At 40.2% G+C, this 14,995-nt stretch overlaps 1 protein-coding gene across 5 annotated transcripts in view; it reads right to left on the bottom strand.

The window, feature by feature from the left end:
• LOC143325469 (storkhead-box protein 2-like) overlaps positions 1-14,995 on the bottom strand; it is a 159,640-nt gene that overhangs the window by 45,381 nt on the left and 99,264 nt on the right. For 4 of the 5 annotated variants that reach the window (XR_013077539.1, XR_013077538.1, XR_013077540.1 and 1 more), the window contains exon 2: positions 2,848-3,000. Coding sequence is in view for 2 of the 5 variants with exons in the window: in XM_076738513.1 (XP_076594628.1) it covers positions 2,848-3,000 (153 nt within the window). In the remaining 3 variants the exon portion in view is untranslated. Of the gene's footprint in view, positions 1-2,847; positions 3,001-9,980; positions 10,159-14,995 lie in introns of those variants that run through there. The other variant, XM_076738514.1, reaches the window with a different exon arrangement.

Raw genomic sequence — 14,995 nt, 5'->3', positions numbered from 1 at the left:
GAGGGAAACCCAGAGCTGACTCTCTCTCTTTCTCTCTTTCTCTCTCTCTCTCTCTCTCTCTCTCTCTCTCTCACACACACACACACACGCACACACACACAAATTCGATAATTCCTTCTTAAAAACCCACATGGATTCGAAAATCTATTTTTGCGCATTGTGTCAATAAAAAACAATACGAAAGACACACTACTTGTACATTCTTTCACCATTAACGCGTCTTTTAAAAGATCTACATACCCACACATCAAAAAAATAAACACATAATGTCCATTTTTGTGTTGTTGATTTATTCACTTGTATCAACTTGACCTACATTTCATTTTCAATCAATGATGAACGTTATGGGCAGAGTTTCCAATTGGTGCTGGTCTGCACATCCTGGAAGTTTTCAATGTCAGACAATCAGGAGGAATTCTGATTATAGACCTTATTTCCCACAATTTGGTGTCAAAGACTACAATTTTTGAGATTTTTCCAGTATTTAGCGAGAGTGCTGCAGCTAGCCGCTATGAAATGTGCTACAATGTAATCCCTCTGTGCATTTGCGTACAGTAACAGACATCCACTGAAAGCGTTTGTTTCTGCCATTGACAGGCTCAGGCTTGTTACTGTAGTATACCTTTTATTTTTAGAAATAATCAATTATACAATTATTTTATTTACCGTGATATAATACATTATCGTAAGAAACACCGTAAGACATACTGTGAGGAAAATTTAAGTCATAACACTCACTCATACTACCAACTCACACCAAGTGTGAAATGTAGTTAAAGTAAAAACACCAATAGTTTTAGCGCAAAAACTGCTCAACACTGACAGACACACATACTGACATAATATATTTTGTCAGAAAACAGTCAGTGTACCACAGGGCACATCTACCAAGTACATGTACATATAGCAGCAACAGACGCATACCAATGCGGCACACAGCAGATGGTGGTTTCCTGTACCAACAAAAAAAAAGTCTATAATATTATACATCCTCTCAATGACGCTGGTGCCATATCATCTGAGTCACGGAAAAAATAGTTAATGAACATATGCCAACACTGCTCAACTGAAATCAGGTATATCTGTGTAAACACACAAAGACATGCTACATAATTAGCTGTGGCTCATGAGGTAGAGAGGTCGTCCACTTATCAGAAGGTAAGTGGTTCAATCCCTGGCCCCTGCAGTCTACATGCCAAAGTATCCATGGACAAGATACTGAACCCAAAATTGCCATGCCATGTCCTCTGTGTTTGAGTGTGCAGGTGAATGGTTTCTTTAGATAAAGAGCAGGTGGCACCTAGCCGCCAGTGTATGAATGTGCATGTGAATTGATGAACACCGTCTTGTGTTGTGTTGTAAAGCACTTTGAATGGTCCTTAAGACTAGAAAAGCACTATATAAATACAGTTAATTTACCAATTAGTCAAATAAACACATTCGCGTGACAGATTCAGACCATACCGTATGGCGATCCCAAAATGGAGGTACACATCGAATGTGAATTTTGTGTACTATTACACCCAGTTAGTGTTTCATTTATTTTTAACGGGAGAGATAGCCCAATAGGAGCACCCCCCTCCCCCTACACCATTAACCAATACACACGCGTATCATCAGCCTAATTCTTAACATTATAATTAAGACTAATTCCAACAGATCACAGAACGATCAATGCAGGTTAATTCCTCAGATCCTACCTGCTCCACTCTCAGGTTACACCGAACATCTACAGTAAAAACTGTATTTGTAGTCAGGTCTACCCTTCAATATATTGTTTGAGAGGTGGCATGGTCAGACTGTATATTTTCAGTCACACAGAAGCCAGTGAATAGTTACAGAATTATCAAAGGACTATTTTCGGAGTACTGCAGCCATAGAAAGGAGTAATTGCAAATCTGCCTGCTACTTCAGCATCATGGACAGTGCTACGGATTTAACAAAATATCCTGTGTTATTAATTTCTGTGTTTGCCATGTTGAAGCCAGTTGTTGCACACCTTCGGTTATGGGTGTTTAAGTTCCTGTGGTCGAAAAGGTCTGACAGTGGCTCAGCAGTGCTACTTCACTGCTGAGCACATTGCACATTTCAGTGAGCACAACTGGCAGGGTTAATAGTTGGAAACTCTCCTTGTACTAGTACTACAATATCCTACATCATTCTTATCCCAGCTCTCCCGTCATTCATGTTTCACTAGTTTCATTAGTTAACTCCTGCACACATAACACCCTCCAGGTAGAGCTTGTCACTGCCAGGTAGAAAGAAGCATGTGGACACATGATGTCTCCAGATATGGCTGTCTATTCACTTCCCAGGTTGACAACAAATTTTTTAACAAAATTCTACAAAGTAAGAAATATTAGCAGTTAAATGAAACATCATAATTACTCATTATGAAGACTGTTTCCTTTGAAAGTATTAGATTATTGATGTATATGTTACGCCAGCAGTATTTGAATGTTTTGGGTGGTCCAGTTGGCCATTGGAAAATAAATACATCTCATGTCTCATCTCATGTTTAGTCCACTATGTTTACATTTGCAATGTAACAAGCAACTTCAGCAATCAAATAAATGCAGTGAAGTACAATGTACAATATTTCTATCTGAAATCTAGTCAAGTACAACTCACCAATTAAAAATGCAATGCAGCAGAAAAGATACAATAAGAAAGAATGTGCAGCACTTCATCAAAATATATTATAATATGAAAGTAAATTAATTCATTTAATGTTACAGTATTTATCAAAGGAATCCCCATTTTTACTTTCACCTATAACTGTGCAGCAGTAGAAAGAAGTAGTGGGTGGTGTTGGCTGTTGAATAATATTGTGTGAGCTGGTATTACCTGGAAAACATGTCTGCAGGTGTTCAGTTAGGGCCTCCTGAGTGACAGGCTTATGAGCAGAGTTCATGGCAGAGATTGCCAATAGCAATACCTCTCCCAAAGGGATGAACTGTGACTGGCTGATGGGGGACATACTGATGGGTGACACATCACCTGTGAAAAGACAGAAATAAGTCGCTTTGAGTGATACTGGATTGAAATCTGTAAAATCTCAAGCCAGAACCTGTGCGGTAGAATGAGTACCATGTATTCTCATGTCTCAGATCTGCCTTTCAGAAACATAAGAAATTAAAACACGCACACACACTAGGTAATGTATCCTGAGTCAAGTGACTTTGACTTGTTCATTTTTAATCTGTGAAAAGGCTCACAAAGGCTCATCTCACAGAAACATGTAAAGCCTAAGAAAGATATTATTGGTGTTATTCTAAATTTTTCATTAAACTACCAAAATCAACAATGTTTCAATCCATCTCTCAATACATACTGATTTCCCTACCTTGTCTAAGATCATTGGCTCCTACTGAAGACGTAAATCTTGAAAAACACTGATATGTACTTCCATTTTTTAAAGGGCTCAGTAAATTAAAACAGCAGGCGACTGTAAGTCTTACCAAACAATACTCAAAAATGAGTGTGTTTGAGCATTTTTGGCAGTAGGACAGTGGATGTGAGATTGAGTCATGTTTTCATGGTTATTAAGAAATGTGTCACTCGGTAACTGTGGCTGATTGGTGTGTTTTTAATGTTTTTTTGACAGCTTCAGATAGGAGGACAAGGCAGGGTTAGATGACCTTGCAATTGTTGGGTGGGTTTTTGGTGACTGACATAACTATACATACTGCATTTACTGAAATCACAATGTGAGCTACACAACCTCGAGATGTGGTGTGGCCAATATAATGTAATTTCAATCAATTCTGCAATGTCAATGTCAGTGACATGGAAGATGTCTGTCATGAATCATCTGGTGCTTTAAGCAGAGAATACACCAGAAGACTAGTTCAAATCTACAAGGCAAAGGCACCCATATACAATAACAGATATCCACTTGTAGCCCTGAAGTCAGAAGTTAAAAGAAACTGCAAAAGACAGACAACCTAGTAGAGCTGATTAACAGTTTTGGAATAAGGAAACCTATTAAACTCTGAAAGAATAAGCATTGTTGAGTGTGACTAATCCCAAAACATCAATGGCGATAATAGGGTTGGGTGGTAATCCGGTAATAAGGTATCCTGTGGTATCTAAAAATAGCAACGGTATCAGTTTCATTACCGTCAATAAGAAAAAAAATGCTGCGCATATAGGTCTATAGGGGCCTAACATAATTGTAGCATTGTCATAACAAAAATGAAATCCACTCCATTCAATGAATCTGGTTGAATTTTGGTGACAAGGTGACTGTGCAAAAGTACATGCTAAAAAAATGAACCTGCGCTCATTTGGGCGCATCTGAGCAGAGTACCATTATCTCGTCCAAGCATACAGAGAAACTCCTCTGTTGAAAACACTTTTTCAGCCTTTTTTCTACTTGCTATTGTTCTTAGCTCTCATAAAAGGACGAAATGTAAATAAAACAGTAAAATAACACCTCGGGCTGCTCAGTAGAGTCCTCTGTGAGCGCTCTCCTCATTCATGTGTAAATGAGACGGAGCAGTGAAACTAACTGCGTAGTTACACCGGTCAATAGCTCAGCAACTCCATTTTGATGATCAACACCTTAATCGACCAGTCAGAGTCAAGAGAATCGAGGGGCAGCACCCAAATTCACAATAGAAACACCAATGACAATCCAGTCGAGCCAGTCCAAGACAGAGCCAGCTCTCCTGACCAATCTTTTTCTGTCTCTCTCAGAGCTTCCACAGCCCAAGCAGACCACTGTGTAGAAAACTGCAGATGCCACCACAGAGATAAATTTTGCAATACCACTATTACCAGAGTGAACGTTTCAGCATATTAAAAATAATGTGCTTCATTGCGGCTGTGATAACATGCAGGTGGAGGACAAACCACATATTCAAAAAACTTGAGTTGCACTCACTAACTACTATTTCCTTTGCTAAAACACAGACTCCAGTAACACAGAGATGTGAAGGTAATATTACGAGAAACACACACCAATTTCACAATTAAGGCATGTGGTGAATGCCAAAAGATTATCCTTCTTCCTTCGACTGTCTGCAGATCCAAGATACACATCACTTCTTTTAACTATTTACATTAAAAAAAAATAACAGCCTTTTGGTGTGGCTCCAACGCATGAAAAAATGAAGCTCAATGAAGCTCAAGGATGGATCGATACCAACTTCAAACTTAGAACTTGTTAAAGCTGTGCCATTTACATGTCATGTGACTGCCAAGGCTTGGGCCACTGTCCGATTCACACTGCACCAGACCCCTGTGGCCCCTATGGACCCCTATGGCTCCTCCTGTAGTAGGTGGTGGATCTACTGCAAGGTGGACCCATGTCCCCATTTCGTCTGGTCCCAACCTGGCCCCATGGGTGAAGACCCGCTCACAAGGCGCTCACTGGCAGGCTCCATCCCTAGGCCTGGCTCAGAGGGGGGCGGGGTCCCTCTGGGCAGAGTACACTGGTCCTTGCTGGTTGTCTTCATAAGGGTCTTTTGGGCCACTCTTCGTCTAGCCCTTCACCAGGGACCAATTTCCAGCCTCAAACTCCACCATCTAAGGTGGCAGCTCGGGGAGTTTTTGTGTCATCTCAAATATCCAGACTTAACATTATCTTTACAGTGCAACACAAGATGTGGTGCCGTAGATTGTTATTAGAATGAAAAGAGGCACAATTGTGTTTTAAGTGGAGTATCCATTTTATTCCTGTGATGCTGTGATATAATACTGTCACCATTCCAAAAATAAATAAAATGGTCATGTTGCCCACCTCTGGTGTCAACCAGGTTAAAACTGTCCATCAGGGCTTCACACTGAATGATGGATGTTTCTTCAGCTGTTGTTCAACCTGATGTTGGTTGTCTTTCAAGCATTACGCAAATTCATCCCATTTACAATCGATGGTGGTATGACGGTGTAACAGGATAAATGAAATGGTTGATGTTATTATGTGTTTCTCTGATAAAATCTCTTTGCGCACATGTAACTAAGTTTTGTACCATCTGTGCTCTGCGATGCCACAGCCCATCCTTAACTTTGTGGTCTCATAATTCTTACATGGCATGCTCTTTTTAATAGTTTTTCTTATTTTAAACGGCGCAAATGTATTGTTCAATGCATTCCAGAAACTGTTGATTGAGGAGGAAGTTCATGTAATCTGGTTTCCCGGCAATGGCAGTTTTACCACTTGCTCTATAGAAGCTATCTGTGTCCAATAAAAGACACTGAAAAACACACAGTGGTGATCTGAGAGAGCCATGTCAACAATAAACATTTCTGTCCAGTCCTAATTAAACTACCAGGTCCAAAGGGTCACATAGGTTGTGAGTTGGCTCATTAACATGCTTAACATCCATACAGTCCAATAAATTCAATAAACTCATGTCTTATGATCAACATGTATATCAAAATCACCAATTAAACACTCAGAAACACAAACACCAAGGTCAACACCTGTACCCTTTAGAGTTTCAGTGAGTATGGCAGCTGTTCCCTCACCCTTCCTACCTTCTCTACAGGATTTTGAGAACACATAATTTGCAGGACAGACTTCTTTGAGTGTTGCTAGTACATCCACCCCCAACCAGGTTTCAGTGACAAGTAGATAGTCTAGCTTGTTTTCAGCAATAAGGTCAAAATGATTTGTCGGATAATGCCCTTACATTAAAAACAGCCATATTTAATTTTGATGGCATATGGGTTTGTATCAGCAGATTAAGGAGGTTGTGTGTTTGAAGTATACAGAATTATTATTCATAGTGGTGTTAGGTCTGTTTCTCAGGCAATGCAGGCATTTGATCTGGTAGAAATTACATTCACACTGCAGTGTACATCACAGGGCTTCTAATGCTAAAATTAATTAAGATAACAAAAACTATTGGTCGATAACAATTAAAAACACTCTGAGGCAACACTGTGTCTCTCAGTTAAGGCTGCTGAGAGACACAATCCATACCTGTAGGGGGTGGCCAAGCTTGATGAAGCTGTGGGCAGAGGTAAAGTGACCACGTGAAATACAAGGAACCTTCCAAACAGAAATTTAAATTGTCCCTGTAAAATAATCTATGCATGAAGTAGTGTGAGTGGAGCCATGTGTGCAAGCTGAGAAGTCTAGAGAACGGCAAATTCCACCAGCTAATGTAGGAATTGGACTGGAAGTAAAGTTTTCCCACGGTGGCCTTTCAGCAAGTTAGAAAGAAGGCTAAAACTGTGATTTAGCAGTTCAGACTGCAGATAACTGATGTTGTTTATACCAACATGTATCACAAGCTTTGTTGCTGTAGGATGGTTTTCCAAGAGGCTGGGGATGTTTTTAGCCATATTGTTCACAGCAAAAGCAAAAAGTATTTGCTTATCTTGCCCTGATATCACTGATGATGGAATCACCAAAGACCAGCATCGTCAGGGCAGGGGATTCCACTGATGGTGTTTCTGCTTGGGAGAGAGATGATTCCAGGTGTATCATGCTTAACCATCCTGAGAGGTAGAGCGGTGGTGGTGACCCACCAGGAGGGACGAGGGCCAGGGAAGGCACCTGAGCTGCCAGGCCCAGGGTGTGGTAGCAAGTGCCACATGCATGGAGTGGAGAAACATTCCAAGAGCTTTGCGGGACCGCCCAACACTCCAAGACCATGATCGTAGGCAGTGGGGGCAAGCAATCAGTGGGCACAGCACCATCTTTACTGGTGCCCTGAAGCCGGCCTCCTGGGCTCCTCCAGCACTGCAAACCATCAAGCTGAACTTGAGAGGCTGATTTGCCAAATTCCTCCAAAGCAATGGAACAGTTAGCTGGGTGTGGTTGCAAGCAGAAAGAGTTTTTACCCCACCTGTGTTTGCTGTTGACTGAGATCCATGTCTGCTTGTGGAGAGCAGTGGGTCTGGGCAAGGGTACTGGTCATCTGACAGAACCAAAGGGCCACATGGTGGAAGAGGGTCTCTCCAGGAGGTTAGGAACCAGACGACAGCAGTGTGACACTGAAGTTATGGGCCACATAGGAAATAGCAGGTTGCACAGAGGTGCTATGGTCCACATGTGCACCCAAAGCTGGAACATGCTTTGCCTGGACAGTTGCAATGTTAGGAAATCCCAAGATGAGTTCATCATATTTTCTTGGTTCATTTTCAAAGTGTTGAATGTTCAGTTATTGCTATGTGTAGCCATGTTTACAATTTACAACTAAAACTATTAACAAGCAGATATTGAGTTATGCAACAGAAAAAGTTTGATGCACCGCTCATCAAGGTGTGTGTTTTCTCTTTAATATGCATCTGCATCTGTACATGTACCAATTGTCTTTTCTCTCGAGGTTTCTGGATGTCTCACTGGTCTTTTGGCAATAAATGGCTTGTGGCTGACCACTGAGAGGCAATCTGTGCTGAAAAGGCCAAAAAAAGTAAGATTCTGGATGGATAAGTGTGTAGGACTGTCAAGACAGAGAGAACTGCAAGTGACTGAACTTTATCAAACAAAGCTAACTTCAGGTAATGCTGTTTATTTTCTGGTATGTCTCCCACAAGATACACACAAGTGACATGATCAGTCACTGATGCCAGTTGAAAATATCAAACACATTTTTAAAAATCTTTCTGAGAACAACTGGAATAGCTTAATCTGAAGACTTCAGTTTAGAATCTTTACATATCATACACCAGGATTTTATCTGCAGATCAACACCAGTTTACCCTGACTGGAGGGGACCTGTATAATGAGACAGTAGTGTACGGTACTTTTTTGTCTTTTTGCAGGTAATTTCTACCCAGAATCTGCACAGAATTTATGGATGTTTGATAAACCTGCAGTCTCCAGGGCCAAGCTAACATACACCAATCATATTTCATTAGGGTTATTTTTCTCAGATATGACAGCTCCTTCAGAGCCAATAGTCAGAATGCTGTCATACCCAAACCTGAAAATCTAAAAGAATTAAAAGAATTAAGAAGGTGCGTACCACTACTTTATTTTGCATGTCTTTGAATATCAAATATTACACCTCAAACATGCGGGACAACTTATGGTTTGCTGTGCTCTTCAGTTAATAGAGCACCTCAAATGGGAGACTGTTCTGGACAAATTTCCTCTCTAGAGAAGAATCAGGATGTTCCACTGTTTTCACAGGCTGGGCTGTAGAGTCAGTTGAGTTGATCCCATCAAGTAAATTCTGTGGGGTGCCCCTTTACTTTAGCAAAATAATATCCAAGCTAAAAGAAAAACGTATTAGTGAACAACCACCACCACCTCTACTACTTAGTACTTCTGCTACTGCTGTTTTTATTTACTACTACTATTGCTACTACCACCTTCTGTTAGGAGTATAGCTATATTTGTGTTTCAACAAATTCTGCTGCTGCAAGAGTATTTGTGATCCAGTCCAGCAGCTCAGCTCTTAGCTTGTAGCCTTGCTAACTTCATTACTACGACACTGTCCAAAAACAGAGAGAGAGAGAGAGAGAGAGAGAGAGAGAGAGAGAGAGAGAGAGAGAGATTCGGGACAAGAGGAAGAGAAATGATATGCAGGGTTCTCGAGATTAAGAGAGAAAAACTGTGATGCAGAAGAAGAGGCGAAAGGTGGGAGCACACGATTGTGTGAAGCATACCACACAATACAAAGATAGTAAGAAAGTGAGAGTAATAGAGGGAGGAATGGTGGAACATTGATCGTCCACGTCTCTCTCGCTGCAGTGGTAGTAAACAATCAGTCAGCCTCCTTTGTCCAAAGCACTAAACCACACCCCCTCCTTTTGTCATGCGCCCCCTCCTCCCTCCCTCTCTCACCCTCTATTTCTATTTCCCTCCATTTCTCGTACTTTCTATAAGCCTCAATTATCTCTCTCTCCTACAGTATGTCTGTATCTATCCTATCACTCATCTCTTTCTCCGTTTCTCTATGTGTAGAGCTGTGACGTTATACCGCTAATGCTAACTAGCAGCTGCTGCTAACAAGCTACCCAGCGAAAGAGTGACACAGACAGAAAACAGACAGACAGTGTGACAGCCAGACTCATACCTTGGCTAGCAATAGTCCACTCCCTTAATAAAAAAAAAAAAAAAAAGAGAATCCGTTACAAAAAAGCCTTGTGCAGCTTCTGATGGTAGTGCGGCTCTCTCTTTCACACACACGCACACACACAAACTAGCTCATCGTCCTCTCTCTCACACATACTCTGCTTCTGCTGCTCCTCCCCCTCCCCTCCCCTCCCTTCCCCTCCCCTCCCACACACAAACACACAGGCGTCGTCCTCCTGTGCTCCCCTCTCTTTTACTCTCACATACATTCAAGGCCCCCCCTCAATCCTTTCCCACTCACACACAAATGAGCGTTCAGTCAGGGCTACCCACAATTCCTTGCGCCACACAAAGACAAGGGGGTGTGACCAATCACACACTGCCTCACTCTGGGCCGTGTTTTTTTTTTTTTTTTTCGCTCCCTCACTTTGTAAAGCCCACCGACATGCAAACTTGTGGGCGGGCTGCCGACAGTGTTGCCATGACAACGCATCCCCAGTTGCTCTTTGTTGCTATCACTCGTATATTCACACATGTATACATACACGCAGTCTCCGCAGTCTTTTTCCTTTTAAGATCTCTGTAGCGTGTGTCTGCACTGCTATGTTCATCTCTGCTGAACTGTGTGTGAGTGTGTGTGTGTCTGCACATGCTCTCTTAGCCGGTGTTGCAGTATTGCAGCTGGGTTCTGGTGTGACCCAGTTAGAACACTGAGGCTGGATGTAGGACAGACACACACACACACATCCAACAGAACATAACTATGAAACGACCACTAACATAAATATAACAGATACATAAATATAACAGAGCAACTGCGTTGGTAGTAAACAATTATATATACATATATGTGAGTGTATATATGTGGAGATATATATATGTGTGTGTGTGTGTGTGTGTGTGTGTGTGTGTGTGTGTGTGTGTATCCCTCGTTAGCATAAGGAAGTTAACATACATATTACACTTAGTACCACACTATGTTCACTGTACTGTACAGTTACGTATTGATGAGACAGTTATTATGGTACACACTGGACATATTACAAGTATATCATTCAGGCATATTTAGGAAAGCCATCTACTGGGTGCAGTTTAGAGTAAAGCTAAGCTATCTAAGTGGTTATCACATACAAAATCAGCTAAGAAAAAGCTGGTGGAGGCCACTTTTTTTTTATCTGTTTTACACTATGGAGATGTCTTTTCCAGACATACCATCAAGGCTCTTTTGCAGTCCCTAGACTCTGTTTATCACTCTGCTGTAAGATTTATAACCCACGCTAATCACTCCACTCATCACTGCACACTGTATGAAATGGTTGGTTGGCCCTCACTTCATATAAGAAGACAAATGCATTGCCTAATGCTTGTGTACAAGGCTGTAGTTGGCCAGCTTCCTTGTCTTTTAACTTTCAATAGTCAGGAGTATAACCTGCGTTCAAGTAGGTATATTCTCCTAGATGTTCCATCAATAAATACAGAGTTTGGTAAGACTAGTTTTACCTATAGTGCACCAGTTGGCTGGAATGATGTTCAGAAATCACTCAAACTCACAGCTTTCATTTCATCTACTGAGTTTAAATCATATCTAAAACATACATTTCAAACTGTCTGCTCCTGTTTTTAGTTCCTGATCTTATTTTATGTTTATATTTATTACTTTGCCTGTCCTAATTATGTTAACTGTGTGCTGCTACCTTAATCATATCTCAAACATACATTTCAAATTGTCTGCTCTCTCTCTCTCTCTCTCTCTCTATATATATATATATATATATGTGTGTGTGTGTGTGTGTGTGTGTGTGTGTATATATATATATATATATATATATATTTCACCTATATATATGTTTCTCAGCAACAAGAAAGCATCATTGTGTGATATTTTGTCTTCATGTTTCCTGCTGTATTGTGTTGGGTGATTTCTCCTCCTTGACTCCACCTCCAACCTTGCAGTGCTTAACAAATATAGTGTTAAAATTGGCAGGGATGAATGGAAATGAGAAACTTTTTTTCCGCTGAAGTACTGCAAACATTGACCACTATTAGTAGGTAAGACTAATTGGTAAATCAGTTCCCTACACAGTGCCAATCACATTCATGCTGATTGGTCAGAAAATGTTGGTATTTGTGTTTTATTTGTGTTTATGAAAATGTTGGTATTTATCTTATATATACAGTATGTGACACATGTTCATTATAGCATTCCACAATTACCCAGAGTGTGCAGTTGAAGATTCATCAATCAAGCCATCCATGCAATACACATTTAGAACATATGAACAAAGGGATGTTGGATACAGGTTTAATATACAATTTCAGAGGGACAACTCTGAACTCTTAACTTCTTAACATCAATACAGCAATTAATGTTAAGAAGTTAATATGTTTCAAGGGTGAGAGTCCTAAGGAATCTCATGATTTGATTCAATTTGATTCTGACTCTCAGAGTATCATGTGATTCAGAATTGATTTTCAATTCAAAGTTAAATTTAGATTTCAAGACAAAGAAAGGGAGTGCACAGTTTTGTTTCGTTGTTTAAATAAAAAAAATGTAACTGAACTGCAATAATTTGAAAGAATGTGACACTCTTCTGCCTGTGTGAAAAGAATGAATTCAAAGAAATTTACTGACTACCACCCCTGGCTAAATGTCTCATGTTGTCAAAAGTTGGTCCACATGTTCTGGGGTTGTAAAGAATAGACTTCTTATGCCCACCCATTTTTGTTCTCCCACCTCCAACATGCATCTAACTGCACAGTCACACTGATAAGCATTATTGCTCTTTTGAAATATTTCATGTTGGAAACCCAGAACCTACCATCCTTCCTTGGATCATCATTTTACCCCTCCAAATGTGGTGGACATAGTCATGTCAGACAATGTGATCTCACAAATGTTCCCAACAAAGAGTTTAAAGTAGGCTATGTAAACAATCAATTATAGTCAAAACTGTTGACAGGTGTCTCCCTAAGTCTTACTGGCAAGGTGAGGTTGCCAAGTTTGGTACCATCATGACTGGTGAATCAGAATCAATACCTGTGCTCACTGACCATTTCTGGACATGTGCTCTATTGTTGGAGGCATTGCCCTGAGGTACTGGGTTGACAGGCACTCTGTTGCCAAGAAGTAGTTCCAGAGTGCAACACACCCCTAAAACCATAAAGACCACAAATGATTGTTCTCACTTGTTGGTAGGTGTATGTTTGAACTTCAGGCAAAGCTAGAATAATTATTTCCCCTTGTTTCCAGTCATTTTGTTAAAGTAGGCTAACCACAGCTCTGCACACAGACATGAGTCTGATATCAATCTGAACATCTTACTCTAAGAGAGCAAAAATTATCACAGAATTCCTTTTTACATACGCCATCATATTTTGTTATACTGCTGTGCAGCACCACCAGATTTCATCCTCCTAGCTGGGAGATATATGTAGGGTTTGTAAAGGCCATCAGGGCTGAAGGTTTAGGCATTTGTGATGACAATAACTGGGCCATTAGCTTCTGGGCAGACCAGGGCCATTACTCGTGTAACTGGTCATCATCTTTGGGAAATTATTTTGTTGCAGTAGCAATTAAACATATAGACAAACACACACACACACACACACACACACACACACACATATATATATATATATATATATGTATTTATATTTATATTTATATTTATTTTTATTTTTTTTTAAGTGACCAGAAGTGACAAAAAATATATAAACAGGGATAATAGCAGTTTGTTAAAAATACAACTAAGTATAACAAAATATATGGTTCTATAATATGTATTATACATATTATATAATATTAGAATACTATAATAAAAATACAATCTAACAAAGAATATAAACAAGCATTTACAGCCAAAAAAATTGTGCAGTTTCAGATGATAAATGTCAACAGTAGACCGTAGTGCAGACAATATGTCAAATATTGGGGTTTGTGAGGTTGGTGGATTAACTGTTTAAATTGCTATTGTACAGTGTGATGGCTCGTGGCAGGAATGACTTCCTGAAGTGGCCCTTGTGACAGCTGGGGCAGTCTACTGGAGAAGGAGCTCCGCTGTCTGTCCACGAGGTGGTGAAGAGGATGTTCAGGGTTATCCATAATGGATAACAGTCTGTCCAGTGTCCTCCTGTCCACCACCTCTTCAAAGTGTCTAGTTTGCAGCAGCATCAATCAACTGCATCTCAACTGCAATGAAACCTTTATACGGGTAGCTACTCTGGCCTAAGCCCCATAGGTCTAAACTAGAAATAGGGTGAAGGGGTAGATGGATGGATGGATGCTGCTGAGTCGTCGTGTGCTGAACAAGTAAAGGTTGTAGGTCATCTAGTTGCATTACACTATGTTGTTGTTTTCCCACCTCCCCAGGTCAATCAGTAATTAAGGAATTTAATGTTGCCTCATGGCTGGCTAACAAGAGGTACAATGCAACAAACAGCATTACAGGTTGCAAAATCAAAATAAGCGGGCACGGTTTTAACGTCTCACCACATGTAAACAGCTGTACCTTTCAAACAAATTTATTATGCTGCGTTCGTCAGTAAATTATGCTACTCCCCAAGGAAATACTAACATTTAATACTGTCTTGCATATTTTATAACCAATCACATAGAAAACATTCTAAGTACCCTAGGGTTTATAAAATAACTTAGGGGGTTACACTATCAGTGTGTAATTGTAAGAATGGTACTGACTTCCATGAGCACAGCACCCTGGTGAATCAAAGGAGAAATTTGGCATTCAAAACAAATTTGACAACACTTAAAGGCAACTTAAACAGTGAATTGAACTATGATATTACTTTCATTTTGGAGAGGTTTTTAATGAGACAGTAAGGTGTTATTTACAGGTTTGGGTACCGAACTGGGTACCAACCAAATTAGTACCTCTCTCTCTGGGTGAGAGAGAGTAACAGAGAAAGAGAGTATAGACAGAAAAGAGAGAGAACAAGCTTATTCAAGTCACAGTGATTCAGGTTAATGGTGAGCAAAATGTGGTAACACTTTTCAAAATT

This window comes from Chaetodon auriga, chromosome 9, assembly GCF_051107435.1.
Source record: "Chaetodon auriga isolate fChaAug3 chromosome 9, fChaAug3.hap1, whole genome shotgun sequence".
NCBI classification, from domain to species: Eukaryota; Metazoa; Chordata; class Actinopteri; order Chaetodontiformes; family Chaetodontidae; genus Chaetodon; species Chaetodon auriga.
This window is presented reverse-complemented; position numbering and strand designations above follow the sequence as displayed.